Source organism: Neolamprologus brichardi, chromosome 22 (genome assembly GCF_056152115.1).
Source record: "Neolamprologus brichardi isolate AB-2024 chromosome 22, ASM5615211v1, whole genome shotgun sequence".
In the NCBI taxonomy this organism is placed as follows: Eukaryota; Metazoa; Chordata; class Actinopteri; order Cichliformes; family Cichlidae; genus Neolamprologus; species Neolamprologus brichardi.
Genome location: NC_142124.1, coordinates 27,530,707 through 27,550,403, shown reverse-complemented (window position 1 = coordinate 27,550,403; position 19,697 = coordinate 27,530,707). Strand labels below are relative to the sequence as shown.

The window sequence follows — 19,697 nt, the reverse complement described above, 5'->3', positions numbered from 1 at the left end:
AGCAGGACTCACTACATGTATTCCTCCTGAATGATTTTTACTTGAGAGGAGTGCTGCATGCCTCAGATGGTCAACGTGACCGGAGCTCTTCAGCAGTATTAAAAAACAATCTCGGTAGTTCTTAAGTATGACTAAAGAAAAACTGAGACACTTATTTTAAGTTCAGCCTCTGAGCAGAATGGCAACGATTGTAAAGGAGATGCTCTGTAATCACTATTAACTGAATTGCAATTTTCATCCAGAAGAACTACACATGATTAATTTTACATATTAAAAGACTGGTTTATAATACAGCATAATCACTGTAATGTTGCTACTCTGTAATCACTTTAAGTAAATTAAGGAGATCCTTAGTTTTTTGCAAAAAAAATGTAGTGTAAAGATTCTTCTTCTTACAGATAAATAAGCAAATTACCAGGTAAAAATCAGAAAACATTTACAAATATAATAACTAATAAAAACCCATTCTGAACAGTATGTTTCTCACTCTTGGTTAGAAAAGCAACAGTAACCTTGCAGATTCAATCTTGGTTAGCCAGTGTTTGCTAAATATTTCTTTCTTTTGGAATTCACTGAACCAGGTCTGTTCCATAACTCGTACTTGTGTCTCACTTTAAATATATATGGTTGAACACAAAGTTCATTCACTGACCTTTGGTGCATGGACATGCGTTTCCAATGAAGCTCCATCTACTTCAAACCACAAATAAAAAAACGTGACACGGGCATGAATAGAGAAAATAAATCTTTAAAGTTGAAGAAGCAGAGCTGTTCAAACTCCCGCACAGCTTCTGTTTTGTTAACAAGCTTCCTTTGTGAATATTCTTACTTTATATTCTGAGTATTTCAACTTTCTGGATGACCTCTGTGTCCTTTCATTGAGTTTATATTAGCATGTTCTGCTGGATGGAAACTGGAAAATGAGAATAATAATGTGTTTGCCCCTATTTGAGCATTTCATTCATTTGACCCGTAATTGCAAAACAACAAAATAATGAGTGTGTCTGCCGCAGACAGCTGCATACAGCATCAGCTGCATAAAGGAAGTGGCAGAAAGCTGCCAATAAACTGCCATTGTGCTGTTTAGACAAGACATGTTTTTATTGCTTCAGACACTCGCTGGAGCAGAAGAGAAACTCACTGTCTTGCAATTTTCAATTCAATTATTTACGGAAGGAAACGCATTGAGTCATAAGCTCTTTCCATGCAGGTACATCCTGTCTGTGCTCTAGTCAAATGAAAAGTAGTGCAAATGATAATAACGCTCATAAAATACAAACGAAGACAGAAAAAGTGTCAGTTTTGTCAGCGTTCTCCGATTAGGAATGTGATCTGCATTGCCTGGAGATAAAAAACATAAACATAATAATGTTGTTTCCCTTTATTTGAGACCAAAGACTTGTCTGTTAATATTGCATACAGGCACATGTAACTCCTGACAGTCTCTGTTTAGTACAGCTAAGAAGTGCGTGTTGCCCTGGGGGCACCTTAGTTAGATAAATACCACAAACATATAAAAAAATAAAATCCACGAGTAACATAAAAAACAATGTGGCATAAAACACTTTTTAATGTATGATTAATTCTAAAGCACCAGTCAGTTGTGCTAAATTGAACCCAGAGCAGTATAGCTGCACATTCTCTGTGAAGTACAACACTGGCTGGGCTTTCATTCATTTTCTATGCTCCTTTTTTTCTCATCCGCAGCTTTCGTTTGCACCACAAAAAGGTGTCAGTAGATCTATAATTCAAAATTTGTGCCGCGTTAATTCAAAGTTTTTGACACGAACGGTTTGAATATCCCTGAACATCTAAAGCCACTGCGGGCTCTTGGGTAATTAGCGCTTGAATCAGTGCCAATGTAGCGCTCATTATATTTCTTAGCTCTGAACTTTCGCTTCATATATATTGTTTACCGAAGTGTGGCCACTAAGAGCACCCACACTGCCTTATTAGAAAACCGCTGACCCAGTGCTCTTTTCACATTTACATTAAAGCAACACTGGTTCTTACCACTTTGGTATTATTGGTAATCAGTTATTAAAAATGAAACCATGATAATTGAAGACAAAGTAAAGTTTCTCTTAAATTGTGGGTTTTAGTGTAGCATGGGATTAAATGAACAGCTGCTTTTTCACATTCACTGAACAACTCAACATTTTGTCAAACTGGATTGTCAGAGGAGAGGGACAGGGTGAATATTTGAGATGCCTGAGCATTAAGAAAGAAGTTAGTCAAGGGCAGTTAGTCTAGCTAAGCACGCAGGCTGGATGGTGACGGTGAAACAACTAGACAAGAATGAGTGAATCAGATCAATGGAGCATTGTTTGTCAAGAAATATTGAATGACAAATCACCAAATGTTGCTTTACAGTTTTGTTGTTGTGCAGGACTAATAAATAAGACACAGAGTGCTAATCTGACTGATTTAGGAAGCCAGTAGCAAGCTCTTCATGATAAACTAGGGTCTCACTATATAGATATATATGAAATTTAGATCTTCTCTGTCAGATCTGGTGTTTAGTTTAAGGAAAAAACACTGTTCAAGACCATTACCATATTTAATAATACTAATATTATACTTTATATACCTGCTGATTATAGTACTTATAGCTTATAGCTTTAAAAGGCAATTTTTGTCATTAAAAACTACAGAATGTACGAAAACTTTCCCCACCAGGGGCACCGTTTTACCAGGTGTGTTGAAATATTAAAAAAACCTCTTCTTAATTTCTTCAGTCAGTTTCCAGAGCTGTGACTTTTTGAGCTGGGGCCCAAACATCACAGCTCTGAGCGCACAGGGTTGCTTAAATAATCAACCCACTGGGTCGCTTTTTGGAGGAAGATTGCTCAAATAAAAGATAAAAGAAAGAGTCATAGAAACAAACAGTTACCTGTAGTGTTTGCACTGCAGATCAAAGTGAGTCACAGCATGTACTTAGCATGATCCTCCTGGTTGTCATTGTCTACTGACAATGTGGGTTCACCCAAACCCAGTATCACGGCAAAACGTGTAATAGACACACCGGTCCACCGTGACCATTTCATGCTTTGCTTCTAAAAACACGTGAATAGGGCACGCATGCAGAAGTTGGATTAACAGCAGGTGGATATATGAGGTGGATATATTTAAAGCCACGAAGTCTGTAACAAACAAAAAACGTATGAAGTACATTCCAGGGTCCTTAATCACCAGAAACGATTAAGCTGAGCAGCTAATATGTATATACATGTTAATTTATTAATAATGTCTGTTTAAACACTTTCTCATGATTATTTTCATGTTGCTTCGAAATAAAATCTCCCTCTGCTGTTACTACAACTTACTGCAACTTCTGTATGTGTGTATATTTCACGTTTTTTAGAAGCAAATCGTGAAATGGACACTGTGGACCAGCTTTGCGTGTAATAGATGCGTGATATCGGGTTGTACACCCAGTGTGAACATAGTGTATTTATGCCATAGCTCTGAAATTTTTAGACTTAATGACCCAGTTGCTTCCGTCCCTAACTTGACTCTGTAGCATGCAGCTGAAGTCATGCATAATCCCACAAAATCTACCCAGCTTATGAATTTTAAATGGGAAGACCTAAATCACAGAGCTGCTTTTAAGTGATTCCATTTCTAATAGGAAAGCAGACAGCTGGGGCGGTGTCCCGTTGTGGGGCGGCGTCACTCAGGCTGACATATTTTATAGATTGTAAATATATTTTAATGTGTGCATAGGTTGGAAAGTTGACACATTTGATGCAAGAGAAAAAAACAAAAAAAATCCCAAACACGAAGGGGCTCAGGGAAGAGCAGACGCACATGGAGAAGAGAGGTGCTGTTGTGCTTTTTCAGTTTCTTTTAACTTTAACTTTCTTGTTTTGTATTCTTCAAGTTAATTGCCAAGTTCTGTGCACACCATTCAGCACAACACTCTTGACTTGTGAAGTTGTGTGGAAAATGAAAAGAATTCAGCTGTTTTTATGCCAATATTATGTCTCAGCTGAACAGAGACCCATATGGATTGAATGAATAAAATATTGAGTTTTGAAGTTTTTTCTTAAGTTATGCTTCACTCTGACATTCTGCTCTGTGAGCTCTGAAGGAGCCACTTGGCCTAAACATTACTACATATGGATATTATGTTCCCCTCATGGGGATTATTGCTGCGGAAACTTGTTGCTTTTTCTTATCGCTGAAGAACAAAAGCCTTCTCTGTGTACACATATATACTAGCTGTAAATGTAGGACCATTCTTGGACCAAGATCCTTGTTTACTACACTTATGTGTTGGGGCTTCAACCTTTACCATGTCTTCTTATGTCTGGGTCTTCATAGTGTCTGTGTGGATTGGCCCTCTTTCACTCTGATTCCTGTGTTACTGTGAAGATTAGATCCTCGTGTTTCTTTGTTCAGAACACATGATTAAATTTTGGGGGTTTATTGAGACTTCTTTGTATCCAAATGCCAACACATGAGGGAGGCCTTGAAAACAGACAATAAAGCTTTATTTAACCCGATAACTAAAAAAGTGAAGCCAAAGGCTCGGTCAAACAAAACAGGAACTCCTGCATGAAGAGGGCAAATAGATGGACTGATAAAAGACTGAAGGAGTTGGAAAAGGTAGAAGCAATGAGGGCTGGAAAAATATTGGAAAAGAGGGGAAAATGAAGAAAGGCTGGAAAGGACAACACTAAAACATAAGAGAAAATTTACCTTGAATATAAAGTAGGTAGGAACTAAAAGAAGAAACTCCGGGAAACAAGAAGACAGAGATGGGGGACACTGAAAGAAAGAAGAAGCGAGAAACTAGAAACACAAAGGAGTGCCACAGATAACAGTTATTGTTGTTGGTGATTTGTCCTGGTCAAATTAGCAGCAGTCTACATGTAGAAGATTGTGCAGTGAAACTCTTCAGCTGAAATGATTTGGAGATCCTTTTAAATCTCTTTCCAGGCTTATATGAAGCCACCAGAGATCTTTCGCTCTTGACACCAAACACTTCTACAGCAAAGATGAGCACCAGGTTTAAATAAAACATGTTCCTCTTGTCACTTCTTAGAGAGAGATTTTAGGCTGTGCCAGAGGACCAGGATTATGACAATATCTTTAGCTGGCTCCAACGACTAACAAAGAAAGAAGCAAAGTCTAGTTGAGTTATGGGAGCATAAGCAGTTTGTATGATGTTATATATGGCGGTTATTGTGACCAAGCCAACAGGGATGTAGCATAAAAAACAAATAGTGGAAGAGTAACGGCTCCGTGTCATGGCCTCAGTTCAGTAGTTATTATCAGCTGTGCGGCCTGCGTTCATCAGATAATGGTATCCTACTAATGCTTATTAAACCCGTGTTGCACGCTACGGCTTTTAAGGAGGTTCTAATCATTGGCATCTAATCTAGAACACCAGATTATAATTTAAAAATGTTGATGCTTTTATTAAATGTAGGTGCGTACATATTTTCCAATGTATCTGTGAAATTAGAACTATAAATAACATTTTATATCATATGAGTATATAACCTTCATGTGTAGGCGCTGTTCCGATCTAGTAATAATGAAATAGAGTGAAAGATTTCCACTTCTTACGTTTTCACATAACCGTGGAAGCAAAGAAATTGAAAAAAAGAATTTAGCTGCTCTTCAGCAATAATGAAAAAATCGACATGTTTAAGCAGCAACAGCCCTCATCAGGGGAACAGGATGTACATACATATTCAACAATATGTAGGCCAAGTGGCTCCTCAAGATGTTTTAAGGAAATCTTCAAAATTCAATGTTTCATTAATTTATTCCATTTGGGTCTTGGAGCAACTGACACACATTGGCTTCAAAAGCTCGATCAACCCACTGAATTTCTTCACGAGACGCCGTCTTCTGTTGAATGAGAGATTCACATAAAGCACAGCCAGTGTAACAAGAGTAAAGACTTCTGATGCTACACTGTCAGGAAATAAAGTACCTCATTGTACCTTTAGGGGTACAAGGCTACAGTCATTGCACCCTTCTACCTGGAGACAAGGACAGATCCTTTTTCAGGTTCACCTTGGGAGTTATGTTTCCTATAGATTGATCTATTTGACAGAAGGCTGTCTTTTAGAGATCTTTATTAGGGCTGAACTAAACAGTGCGTAGGTATAAATCAGGTGAACTAATCTAAAGGAAATGGGGTGCAGCTGATTTATAAATGCAAAAAAAAAAATGCTTATGCAAATGACTCTTTTTCAAAATTCTTTGGATACAAACTTTGATTATTTGCCCAGCCCTGATTTGTAGCCTTGTAGGTTTTTTTATATCAGCTGTAAAAGGCTGATGGTGTTGTCTACCTGCCGGGCAGGTGAGCCACCCTGACACCCAAGCTTGTGAATGTGAAGTGCCGTAGGAGTTTCACATTGATACCATAGGTGTTTCTTTTAAAAATCTCAAACCTCAAGGTCAAGTCAGAGGTCAGGTCTTCTTAACATTGTTTGGTTGGGGTTGAGAGGAAGGAGGCAAGGCAAAAGACATGCTGTGAACGAGGGTCAGACAATAATAAAATCTTTAAAAACTTAAAGTAAAATTAGTCTCTTGTTGCAGTATCAGGAAACACTGTCTACATGTGTAACTTTTAATTGTTTGGGAAACTTTTTGGTCCAGAAAATTAGCCTGAGATGGTACATTTATGTAGGTTTTATTTGCAGGGAGACTCTTACTGTAACCCTGTTTCTGAGAACGTACCTTTAATAAACAAGGGGCGATCGTGGCTCAAGAGTTCGCCTTGTAATCGGAAGGTTGCCGGTTCGAGCCCCGGCTTGAACAGTCTCGCTTGTTGTGTCCTTGGGCAAGACACTTCACCCGTTGCCTACTGGTGGTGGTCAGAGAGCCCGGTGGCGCCAGTGTCTGGCAGCCTCGCCTCTGTCAGTGCGCCCCAGGGCAGCTGTGGCTACGACGTAGCTTGCCATCACCAGTGTGTGAATGTGTGTGTGAATGGGTGGATGACTGGTTGTGTAAAGCGCTTTGGGGTGCTTAGGGACTAGTAAAAGCGCTATACAAATACAGGCCATTTACCAATTTCAGATGCAGGAAGGTGGGGTGAAAATTCAATAGAAGTTTTTGTCGTGCCTGGTGCATAGACAAGTAAATTGAGTTGGAACAGAGGAATCTGATAGGAAAGAAAAAAGGAAACAACAGGCACACAGTGCATGTGTCAGTGATGCATGTTTCATCTCTTTGGTGTGAGCAGGACTCTGAGGTGGAGGAGCTTCTCAGTTCCACATTTTCTACATTTCTGTGCTGCAAACAGGATTTTGGAGGAAACTGTGGTTGGTTAATTTGCACTAGCTGATTCTGATGCCATGTTTAGAGGGTGAGCTCATTTGAAACTGCTGTTTTGGCTGCCTATTACACCTGCTGATTGATTGCACTGCCCTGTTGGGGCTCATTTGGACTTGAAATACAGCGTTTTCTTGTGCTTTAAGCTTGAGAGGGGGGGAAATGCAGTTGAATCACAGTCTCACTTACTGCCTCCCAACGTAAAGCCTGGTGAAAGGAGGAAACTCTGTCTTGGCATGTTGCAAGGTGATGCATTAATATTAATGTTGTCTTTTGTCTCAGAAAAAAGACAACATTAACTCTGTGCCCCCTTTGGGATAAACCAAAGCTTAAAGATATCTCCATCTCGCTGATACTTCTTTTATCCCCGTTAACTCGTATCAAAGGTTTTAATTACATTCTGCTAATGTAATGCTGCAGAGCTTTGTTGGGAAATTACAATTGGCTTGGAGTTTCTAGTTTGCAGAGCTGATATGGTCAGCTCTCGTAATTGAAAAACGGGTATGTGGTGCATCTGCTCATGTGATGTGTTAAACCAGAGTGTGTGCAACTTTATAGAAACAGAAACAGACCTTGTTTTGCCTTCATCTAATCACTGTCAGATCAGATTCTCAAGTCGTCTTCGTAAACCTCGACTCAAAAAAACAAAGGTTGATTGTTTTGTTTTTATCTAATGTTTTTTGTCCTGTTTGAAAATCATTTTGTGCGGGAGACATAAATCTGTGATGGAGTTCACCTTCTCCCTCACCCTTTCCTCCTGTTGGGCTTTTAGCCCCGAGTCTTTGTCGCAGACCCCTCCTGCACCTCTCTGCAAAACCATTTTCCTGGCGCTGAAACACAGATGTTATCCATCTGATTAAATGTTCAAGGTTACATCTCCAAATACATCAAAGTCTCCCTCTCCCGAAAGAAGAGGCGTGACAGCCAGTATTTTTGGTAGCCTGGAGGTGCAAGTGCCAGTGTCCTCCCTTTCATTTTTTTCCACAGGAACATGAAAGGGACTGTAGCGCATGTCGTGTGTGCTCAAGTAAATCGGTGTCTCTGCTCAAATTAGAAAGTATTAATGATGGCTGTGACTCAGCCAATAGGTGAGATGGGTGATACTGAAGGGAACTAAGAGTTTGACAGTAAAAAATATACTGATGAGGGTCATTTTCTTTCCCATTTCCAGGCTTAGAAAAGCTCTGTGTCCCCACAGAGAGAGTCCCAATAGCATCTCAATTTATTTTTTTTATAATCATGGTAATAATGAATTTTGAATAACACTTGTTATATATACTATATACTGTTTATTGGTAATTTAGTAATTCATTCACCTTAAATTCATGTGACACATGCATCACAGGAGTCACGGTGAGGATATCTAATCCTTGGCTTTCGTTAAACAACCATTTTACACCAGAAAAACATCAATAATTACAAACCAATGATCACATTTAGCAGATGAAACCAAAAACATACTGTAGCATATAAAATGGCACGTGTGCCTGTGTTATCGCTGTTATGATACCTATGATGCAATACATAGTATATCATTTCAAGTCAGTACCTTATATTATAGAAACCAAAAGCAGCTCTTCGGTGTTCCCTTACTCACCCAGTGTGTAGCTCACATTTGAACTGACAGATTTTTACACGTCTTTCCTGACAAAGCCACCGAGGGATTTGTGTCTCCTCCCAGGATCAAACTGTGGAGTTTTTACTTGATAAGCAAATGTGTCATCCATTACACCATGGAGCCTCTAATTTGTATTACACAAACAAATGTCATAATTTAATTAAGTAATGATTTTATTGTTGACAGATTATGATCAGTGAGATTTACCAAACAAACCAAGCATGTTATGGTAAATTCAGTGACTTCAAGCCCAAATCACCAACAGCATTCTGGATAGTTGGTTTGATGTGATAGTGCTTATATGCTGTTTTACCAAACGTGGTGATGTGTACTATGGCCAAACATTGGTCTCATCTTGTAACCAGAAGTCTTGCGAGTTGTTCAGATGCTTTGCTGGAGCCTTGCTCCAGGCAACATTTCCAAACAAGCTGTACTTGTTCAGCCTTCTTCTAATTGTACTGGCTGCAACTTTAACATTTAACATTGTAACTGAGGCCTTCAGAGCCAGACATTTAGATCTCTTGTTTCTTTATCACCAAATGGTCTGAGTTTGGGGTAAACTTACTGGGACAGCTGCTCCTGGCATGATTGTGGTATTGTGTTAACATACACCTGCCAAAGCTTCTGCTCTCATAGAGGTGCTCATTCTTTTGAGCACTTTTTTTTGTATTAACAATTCCATATGCAAAAATATTTAGGAGCTAAATGAGCGCCCCCTTTTTGACTCACCCTTCATGCTGCAGCTTTCTCTGCCAGAATGAGAAAGGTGGATGGCTGCTGTCACCCTGCAGCAAAGTTTACAAGAAATGATATGATTAGAAGATTGTGGCAGACGGAACAGTTTTCCTGCATACAGACAGCTTTCATTTGAGTTTCTTCTGCATTCATTTGCACTCTCACAACAAAACAAAGCAACAGTGGATAAGAGCAGGTGAAGAAATTGCTTTTTTTCACGTGACTGGAAACCTTTATTGGCATTTTAATGCGTAAATACAGACTGCAAGGAAACAGTAGAAAGAACTAGTTAGTGAGGGTTTAATTTCATTCAGACTCACAGGTCAAGTTATTAGTGGAAACAGTCACCAGCCGAAAAAATCAGGTACATTCAGCTGCTCCCTCGCCACAAGGGATTACGCTGCATGTTCAATTAGACAGAGGTTTATACCAGATGCCCTTTCCTACTGGAAACAAACCAGCAACCTTTGGCTTAGCAAGTGTGCAAGAAGTAACAAGAAACAAGGATTCACAATGGAAAACATAAAATAGCAAAAGAAATTATGAATACCAGTAAAAGAACAAAAGCCAGAAAGCAGAAAGAATAATACAATAACAATATGTCAGTGGGAAATAATTATAAGCAGGCAATCTAAGATAAAGATCACATATAGTAAAAGCACATGAAAAAATAAGACTGTAAAAAATGTGTTTTCAGAAGTAATTTAAAGTAGGTCAGTACTTAAAACTGACTCAGAACATACTGTACTGCTGTCAGTGGTTCAGTTGTGTTTATTTTGTTCTCCCCCTGAAGTGAGGGGGTATGTAATCGGTGCTGTCTGTCTTTGTTACCAGTCTAGCACCCACAGTTTTCAAGATATCGTTTTCACATTTTGTGTGATGGTGGAAACCAATAACAGCTCGAGCTGATTTCATTTTGGTGAAAATCAGGTCAAGGTCAAAACTTTATATTACCCACAATTTTCATGGATCTTAGTCAAACTTCACAACAATATACTAGGTCTTGGGGGACATGAGTACCTAGGTTGGTTAAGCATTTGACCTTTACCTTCATTGTTAGCGCCCAAGGTCAAAGTGGACCTTGAAAAAAAATTCAAAAAACCATGGGGAGAGCTGCAAAACACATTTTATTAAACGCACTCTATGGCAGCCCTATGGCATCACAATGATGCCATAAATGTTGACAAAATCACACATTGTATAAATATATCTTAAAATCTCAAGTTTTTAAAGCTTCTGAAAGACAGATTTCAGCCAATTCTGCTTAATCACGAGTAAACATAATAAAATACCGTTTTAGTATGCAAGGCTTCGAGGTAATAGGGTCAGGGGTTTCGTTTCCATTGGATCATCTCCAACCTTTAAAACACTTTTTTTGTTTGAGCTCGTTAAAACATTTTTTCAGAACAACACTAAATGACTTCTCAGTGACACAAAAAGATTTAATCTACTGCACTAGATTTCCATATTCTTTCATTTATGCCCAATTTTAGGTTGCAATGTGGATTTTTATAGTTTAAAGTTTTATAGTTATAGCTTTTACTGTGTATTAGAAAAGTTGGAGAAAATCATGAAAAACACTCTCATGTCCTTTAAACAAAGCTTTACCTGTAAAATTGTTTGAGGTTCTTGCAGAGGAGAAAAAAACTAAATATTTGTTTGTGTGTTTTGTAAATGTGCTGTAGCTGGGTTTTGAACAAAAGACACAATCCTAATGTTTCAAATTGAAAAACTTTAAGGAGCCTTTTGACATTTTCTCAGCAATTTGAGAAGCAGCATTCACTTGAGGTTGAACAGTTCAGGATTTTGAAGAAAAAGCTTTTACCAGAAGCGAGTTTTGTGTTCATTACTGTGTGACACAAGTAGCCAGTGTAGCAGTTTCCAGGCATTATGACAGGCAAGGCTAACTGCTATTGCATACTCATGTACTTTCATCTTGTTCTTGTGCTGAAAACAGTTCACCCCAAAATAAAAGAAACTTCAATTATTCTTTCAGTGAAGAAATGTATTTTTGCACTAGCACTTCTCTGCTGCTCCAGACCTCTAAGTTCATGCTTTTCAACACAGGCTCATCTTTTTTTTTCTTGCTTCTTTCCAGAGATTGAAAAAATTCAGAAAGACGAGGGGAAGGAGGAGGAGAAGTTCATCGATGTCGTCATCAACAAGAACATGAAACTGGGCCAGAAAGTTTTAATACCAGTCAAGCAGTTTCCTAAAGTAAGTGCTATGGCATCACCACCAGAGACTTCTCCAAGAATGTGATGTGCACAGATAGAGAATTTTAGATTGCGTTATTTATAGATAATGAAGTCAACTACAGTGGCTCTACTTTTGATTTAAATTCCTTCCAACAGCCACTTGACACTTTTTGTTGATGCTTTATGTTATTAGATGTAGCATATCCGGTAGATGGTGTTCAGGCAGAGAGTCGGATGACAGAACTGGGGTAGGACGATGTTAGGGAGGTTACTTTCTGTCTAAAGAACTGTTTAAGCTTTTGAAATGTATAACTTTAATTCTAATTGTTCCTCTCTCCAGCACCAAACTCTCCTTTGTGTTGACCTTGGTCAGTGACGCTGTGATGCCTCTGTATATTAATTTGTCAACGAATAACCTCGCAGTGGATTTAATTTTATTGAATGTCAAACGATTCCTTGTGAAACATGGGAGATTCTGGGTCTTTTACAAGCTCTAGAAGCTGTTTTTCTCATGACAATTTATCGCTTGTATGGGGAGAGCGTGATTGCAATGTGGCCCATAAGTCACAAGTATAGAGTCCAGGACGGTCGGCTTCACAATGACCTCCATGTAAAGCCGTTTTGAGCGATAATACTGTTGGCACATTTGAGAGCACTTCAGCCTCACCCGCTAGCAGGAGCCTTCATCGACAGCTACATTTACTGGAGCCACAAGCTCGATGCGTGACAGGGATTTCCCACTGGGAGCGTGATGAGGAGGCATGGTGTAAAAGTGAGAGGGCTGCTCCTAGTTGGGGGACATCACTCAAGTTTTCATCTCAGCCCCCACGGGAAGGATAGCGGCAACCTTCAGTATACCACTGGAGAGGACAAAGCTGAACCAACAAACCTCTAGGTTTGGTTTCATCAATCTCAACACCAGACTGAGAGGGACATTTCAGCATATAAACATCAGCGATACACCATGCTTTATTATTGTTATTATTTCACACGTAGCACTTAGTTTGTATTTGTGAAAGACTGTAGATCAAACAGGAGTTAACACTTTATGTACTTTTTAATGAAGTATTATAAACTAGAGATTTTTACAAAAAGATGCAAAAAAATGGTCCCTCGTAACATCTTTTTAAAACTTTAAAAATCTGTTTGCTCCATCTTTTCTTTCTTTAATTTTTATTTAATGAATTTGTCTGAGGCTTAAAAGGGATTTCATATTTTTTTAAGGAGTGAATTCCCTGCTGAACCTTGACAAACTATAGATAGATGCATTTTGTGAATTGTATAGGCAAACACCAGGAATTCAAATAGAGCCAAATCTAATTTATCAATAAGATAAGATAACTCTTTATTGTCATTGCACAGTCATACATAGTACAGTAGTACAATGAAATTGGAAAACTGTCCTACGTCGGCACTACATATAACACAACACGACACGATATGACACATCACAACGCAACACAAACAACACAACACAGTATAATAACTTAGTAATAAAAAAGAAGAATAAGTGTATTTGTATTGCACACTGTTATTATTGCACATTAATTATTATTGCACCTTGTTATAAATATAAATATTATTATTGTCATTGTTTTAAACATTGTTACCTCCCCCCTAAAAAAGTCCAGGGAGGTAGCCAATCAGGTCAGCTATTTGCATTGATCAGGGCTATTGCCCTGTTGTAAAAGCTGTCCTTGTAAAAGCTGTCCAATACGTACTGTATGTTACATTAATGCAGTCTCCATAGTTGTATTCTATAGATATTAATGCATGTAATGCTAACATTTTGCTAGCTAAAGCCTTTGAGACATTGCAGCTGTTTAAAGCACATTTCATGTTCATTCATGTTTTTAAAAATCTGTTGAAATAATAGTCAAATGAACTCAAAGTGTTTAAAAAGTAAAACCACATTTTGTTTAGATTTCCATATAAAGGTCTTTGTCTGTACTGTGAAAAGACGATACATTCGTCATCAGGTAAGGTGAAGATGCACTCTGTTGTAAACCTCAAAGTAATTCAGCTAAACAAAATAATCTCAATTAGCGCTGCCTGTGTACGACATACATATGTGTGCAATGCTATCTGAGACTGATCTGAGTCTCCCAGGTTCACAGCTAAACAGATTTGCTTTGACAACTTTGATAAGTAGAGCCACTAATATGCTGTTTAGAGCTCCTACAAGCCACCGGAGGAAGACAAATTCAATTTGTTCTATCTGACAGGTAGCAGTGGCAAGAGTGATCTGTCTGACTTGAATGGCTTTTCTCCTGAGCTGCGAGCATCACCTTTTGGCTTCTGGCATTGAAGTGGCACTGCCATTTTCCAAATGGCCGTTTAGGAGCACGTGCAGAGAGGTTAAATCCATCGTCTGCAAACACAGCTTTTTATCAAAACGAAGCAGGCAAGGACACCATGCAGCAAATTCTAGGCTGAGATAGAGCCGTGTGTCAGCAGTGATTTTTAATACCCAACACTGATGAATTATTTAGAATTTCTAAAATACTGGAAAGAATGACGCTTACAAAGGGATCCACTATGTGGTGTGGGGTGTTGTGAACATGGCAGTACTGTTAAGTTAGCTGTCTTTTATGTTTAATCGAACCCTTGTCGACATAAATCACTATGACACATAATGTCACGCCTACCCAGGAACTAAAAATATTCTACCTTTTGAATGCCGATGCGCTATCAGAGCTCATCTGTACCCTTCTTGGTTCTGTAGGCTTTCTCCTAGAAAGCTCTCTATTGGCACAAAGCACCACAGGTCATTAGTGAGGCGTAAGGAGTCCCACCGGTTTATTTCCAGTTCAGACTGTGGCGTTTCTCTGGGCTGGGAGCTGTGATTTATCCTTCTGCTGTCGCTCCTGTCCTGCTGTCCTCAGCACAATCACTCGGCACTGGCTCTCTGTGCGCACACCTTTCGCCAGACTTGCAGTAATACATTCAGCAAATGATGAAAAGAGCTCAGATGTGCCCACCACCACTCCCGCCCCCTTCAAGTTAAGCATGATTAATCAGACATCCTTTTTCTTCCTGTGTCCCCTCTTCTTTCTAATCATCCACATTTTTTTTGGTTTCAGATAACAAGCTGGGCCAAAATGCAACAATTAACTTTTTTTTTGGCAGGGAGGGGTCTGTGTATTTGCATCTATTTATTTTTCATTCAAGTAACAGCACAACAGAGCAGCAAGTGACAACCTGTGATTAAATACATCAGGTTGTTTTTTTGGTGATTACAGACAGCAGCAGCACAATCCTCTCACACAGTCTAATGACATGAAGCGGCTACAGAAGCCCGGGCAGGTTTTCATAAGTCATATAATCCTTCCTGATAACGGAAGCATTAGCCAAACCCCAAAGCATCACTCACACTGGAAGTCAGACAGATTTTGATATCTGATAAACAGCAGGGATTACAGCTATTTGCTCAGTATAGACTTATATATGTGGAGTACGGTCCATATGAGGAGATGTGTGCAGATGTACCGACTGCCTCATGATGTGTTCAAATAACGGGATTAAGACTTCTCTGTGACATTTACTGGCTTTAATCAAACCGGTACAAAGCAAATCTGCGTGATCCCTGTTTAAACAGCCACAAACTTAAAATAGCTCCAAACACATGCCATTACATCATGTCACTATATTGTCTGTAACATTAGTGTAACATGACTGGATTAAGCTGCTACATAGCCATGGGGCAAACATGAGCTGCTCTGCTCCGCTTTAAAGATCTCGCCCTGCCAAACTTTTACATTAAAACAGGTTTACTGTGGGGTTATATGATGAAGGCAACACAATTTAGGAATGTGCATGCACCACTTGAGCACAGCTGGCTTTAAACTAGCTTTAAGAAACATAGGCATTGCTTGTCAATATTGAACACATCATGGCAGAAGCTTTTTGCTTTTGTTTTTTTGAAAATCCAGAATGCACCCTGAAAATGATTTCATCTGAAAGTTTTCAGAGACCATACGTGCAAAACTGTTTACTGGTATTATAATATCTCTACTGGCAAGTGAAATATTGTTTGCCCATTTTTTATTCTTGAGACCTATTAGAATAGCTTTATTAGCATGTTCATTTTATTAGCACTTACAAATTATTCCTCTTTATATTTTCCATCTTGGTGCAACACTTTAGTTCATTCACTGTCTAATACAAGCTGCTTTAGCTCAAGGGGCACCCTCCTGCTAACTCATTACTTCTTCTTCTACTTCTTCTGAAGTGAGGGGTTTCTGACATTGTTAAGGCCCGATTATAGGAAAAAACGTCTACGTAGGCATCAGATTATGTATATATATATATATATATATATATATATATATATATATATATATATATGAACTCATCATTAAGGATAGAGGGGAGGTCGCAAAACCCTCTCAACTCCCCAAAATGTCCAGAGAATAATTGAGGTGATATGTGTCAGTATTCTTCTGATTTCCCTCTATGGCCTAACTTAGTTAGCTGGTTAGCTTAAGTACCAAACACTACTTCTTGACTCCTTCAGTGATACGTATAACCATGGCTTTATTAGCTGGAGTGCTACATTTTTATTTATCAGTGAACCTGATCTTTGCAGCAGTTTTTTAAAGAATAGTATATAAATGTAAAAAGACTTGGACCATCATTCATTTCTTTTATATTTTACTGAAAAACGGGAAATACAATTACAGCTTAGAAGGCAATTAACAGAGTTTGTGCAATTCTAACAAGTATGTTAGAATATATAGTAAATATTTGATATAATGTTGAGGTCCACTGAGATTTGCACAGTACTCTATAATTTCTCATATGTAGCTACCCAACTTGAGTTCCTTTTGAAGCTAACTACATGATGTGTTTTAGTGGTACTGTATATATTATATCATAAAAAATGACCAAAGTGAAGTGTTACCACAGAACCTAGAGGTTTGCCAGTTCGCCCACTTGGTAATCCACACCTTATGCTTTTAGCTGTGTCAGTGTTAATCTTCAATACCCATGCTTGGCCTCAAACTTGACCAATTATTTTTGGAAACTAAATGCTTTGGCATTTAAAGCCATTTTATATAAATGCCCGAGGCCCTAAATATCTTTTCCCCCATCACTGTCTGCCATTTCTAACCCTTTCTGCAGCTCCTTCATTAAACTATGGCTCTGCACTCATAGAAAGAGCAACAAAACCCTCCAAAAAAAAACAGAGAATATTGTTTCCTCAAAAATGATAATCAAAATAACCATTTCAGAAATTGATTTTCTGCTGATGAGCCTCATATATTCTGTTTTTGTGCTTTTTTTGTTTGTTGCAACAAAAAGATCCAATTCAGTGATTGGATACAAAATGCAACGTTAATTTGTCTAATTAGTGTAATGTGGTCTTGAAGAGGATGCTGGTGGGGGGATTTCTTCAGGTGTAGACTGTTTGGTTAGCGCAGACTAATGAGACAGTGTGTAGGATCTGAATTCAAACGAAGAGCACCCTGACACGTTTCTCTTTGAGTAGATTCTGTCTCTCTTTAAACTGTCCTCTGTAGAAAACACTGTATCTAAATGAAGAAGGGCATTTGTCCTCTCAGCTCAGCAGAAAGCCAGCTTCTCTCTAATTGTGTCCCTTATTCCACTGAGCCTCAATTGCTCTGCCAGCAGAGTAAATTTATGTCTGCATTCATTTCTGTTTCACAGCCCGTCTGATTTTCTCTCCCTGTAAATTAGCTTCTTTTTGCTTTCTGCCTGATGCCCATGTATGCACATTTGATAGGGCTTCTACACTACACTTGTACACGGTATACACAGCAACGCTTTGTTCCTGATCAGAAAATACTCTTTTCTGCTTGTTCAAGCGTTTTTACCCATCGGTGGGTACACACAGTTGGTAGCCAGAGGACTGAGATATCTACACAAACATCCCGGACGTCGTGTCCGATACACAACCTGTCAGAAGGAAGGAAAGGGTGCATAAAAGCTTTGGTAATGCGCAAAGATGTCAGCTGTGTGATCTGGCTCTGCAAATCATTGTTCAGGAGACGGCACAGCTCAGTGATCAAAGCTCTATCCAGGTGGAAATGATGGATGCTCAGGACATCGGTTAAACTCAGCACATTTACAACATTTCCTGACACCCTCTGTTTGCCCTGGTGCCGCTGTCTGCTTTCATCATCCTTTTGTAAACTCGATTCCTTTCGAGGGTGCGCGCGCTTTGTTTGCGTAGATAATTTTGAATTGAATATTCTTCACCTGACATTTCATTTTGTCTGAGTTTTTGTGATGATTGATGCTTGTTGAATAGAAAAGAATAATCCTTTAATTGTCTCACAAGGGGAAATTAGGGTGCAACAGCAGCAAGAAAGACACATATACAGACAAACAGTACACAAGACACAGAACAGAAACATACACAATTTTTACATATTTACTAGGGGTGCAACGATACACAAAATTCACGGTTCGGTTCGGTTCGATACTTTGGTGACACGGTTCGATATTTTTTCGATACAAGAAAATGTTCATGCTTTTTTTTGTCATTTATTAAAATTATAAATATATATTTTAACTCAAACGAACAGTTTTTAAATTTAATGTTGCTGAAACAACAAAGTAATAAAAAATAAATCTATCTGATCGAGAAATCACTCATCTTTGGAAAAGAAAGTTTATTACAGAGAAATGTCTCTTTCCAAAATAAAAGCTATACTATACGCTTCTTCTGGGCTTTATTCTCAGCGGCATATTAAACATATCAGGTCCCCATAAGGAGAATTATGTGCTAACGGCTGTCTAAATGACTCGGGTAAAGTTTGTAGCATGCGTGCTTGTTGTTTTTGTCTGCTTCCACTTGTCTTTGCACTAGGATGATGTCGGAGTAAATGTGCAGTCATATTCGTTTTGTTCCCACTAGTGCTGTCAGCGTTCATCTGAAATGACGTTAACGCCACAACACGGCAAATCTCCGTTAACGAGCTACCGCGGATCGCCTCGTGCGTGGGGCTGGACAGCGTCAACGAGCTAACTGTGCTAACACACTAGTTCCCACCCATGTAATTGAGCATTGCGTGGCGTATCCGACATACTGTTTTACTTTTGTCCGTGACGCGCTTACCTTCAGCGTCATACTTCACATGAAGACCAAAATAGTTCCGAAGGCCAGATCTGAATGAGGGTGGGGGAGGTTCAATTTGCCATGTTGCAACGAGCTTAGCTTCTGTCTTGCTAGCTTGCCCTGCGCTCAGTGGATTTGCGCTCGACAGTGCAGCCTAGGCGGAGTAGTCGAACGCAGATCCACTGAGCTCTCAACACAGACAGCATCGTCAGAAGAAAAGTTGATCAAATAAATTAAACATTTTGTATTGTTCGATACATATGCATACCGAACCGAAAGCACTGTATCGAACGGTTCAATATCGATACGAGTATCGTTGCACCCCTAATATTTACGTAAAGGACAATGGTAGTTGGAATTCTTAGTGGTTCTTTCTTTTCACGTGACTCTTATGTTCCCCCTTCTGTGTGTATAACTGTTGTTTGAGTTCTTGGTTTACCTCCTGCTTTGCTTTGAAGTTCAGTTCCTCATGTCCCTGTGGTTTTTACTTTCCTCTTTTATTGTTTTACAGTACCAGTGCCTCATTATCACGCTCATTGGCATTGAAATTAATGCTCAGTGGTGTGGTCAAAAATGAGTACTCGTGGATTTTTGAAGTATTTGGTCACCCGTTAGACGAAAGCAGAATCACTCTCATTTCTTAAAAACCTCCATTGAACAGTCACCGCTCCTCTCTCAGTCACAAATTTCTGAGCATCTCTTCTCCTCATCCTCCGTCTGTCTTTACGCTTCTTGAATCTAGCTACAGAGTCCTCCCCAGCTG

General features: G+C 39.0%; 1 protein-coding gene across 1 annotated transcript in view; it reads left to right on the top strand.

Moving 5' to 3' along the window:
* Positions 1–19,697, top strand: part of khdrbs3 (KH domain containing, RNA binding, signal transduction associated 3) — a 136,880-nt gene that overhangs the window by 53,297 nt on the left and 63,886 nt on the right. Inside the window, exon 2 of the mRNA XM_006795266.2 lies at positions 11,751–11,869. Coding sequence (XP_006795329.1) covers positions 11,751–11,869 — 119 coding nt within the window. The remainder of the gene's footprint in view (positions 1–11,750; positions 11,870–19,697) is intronic.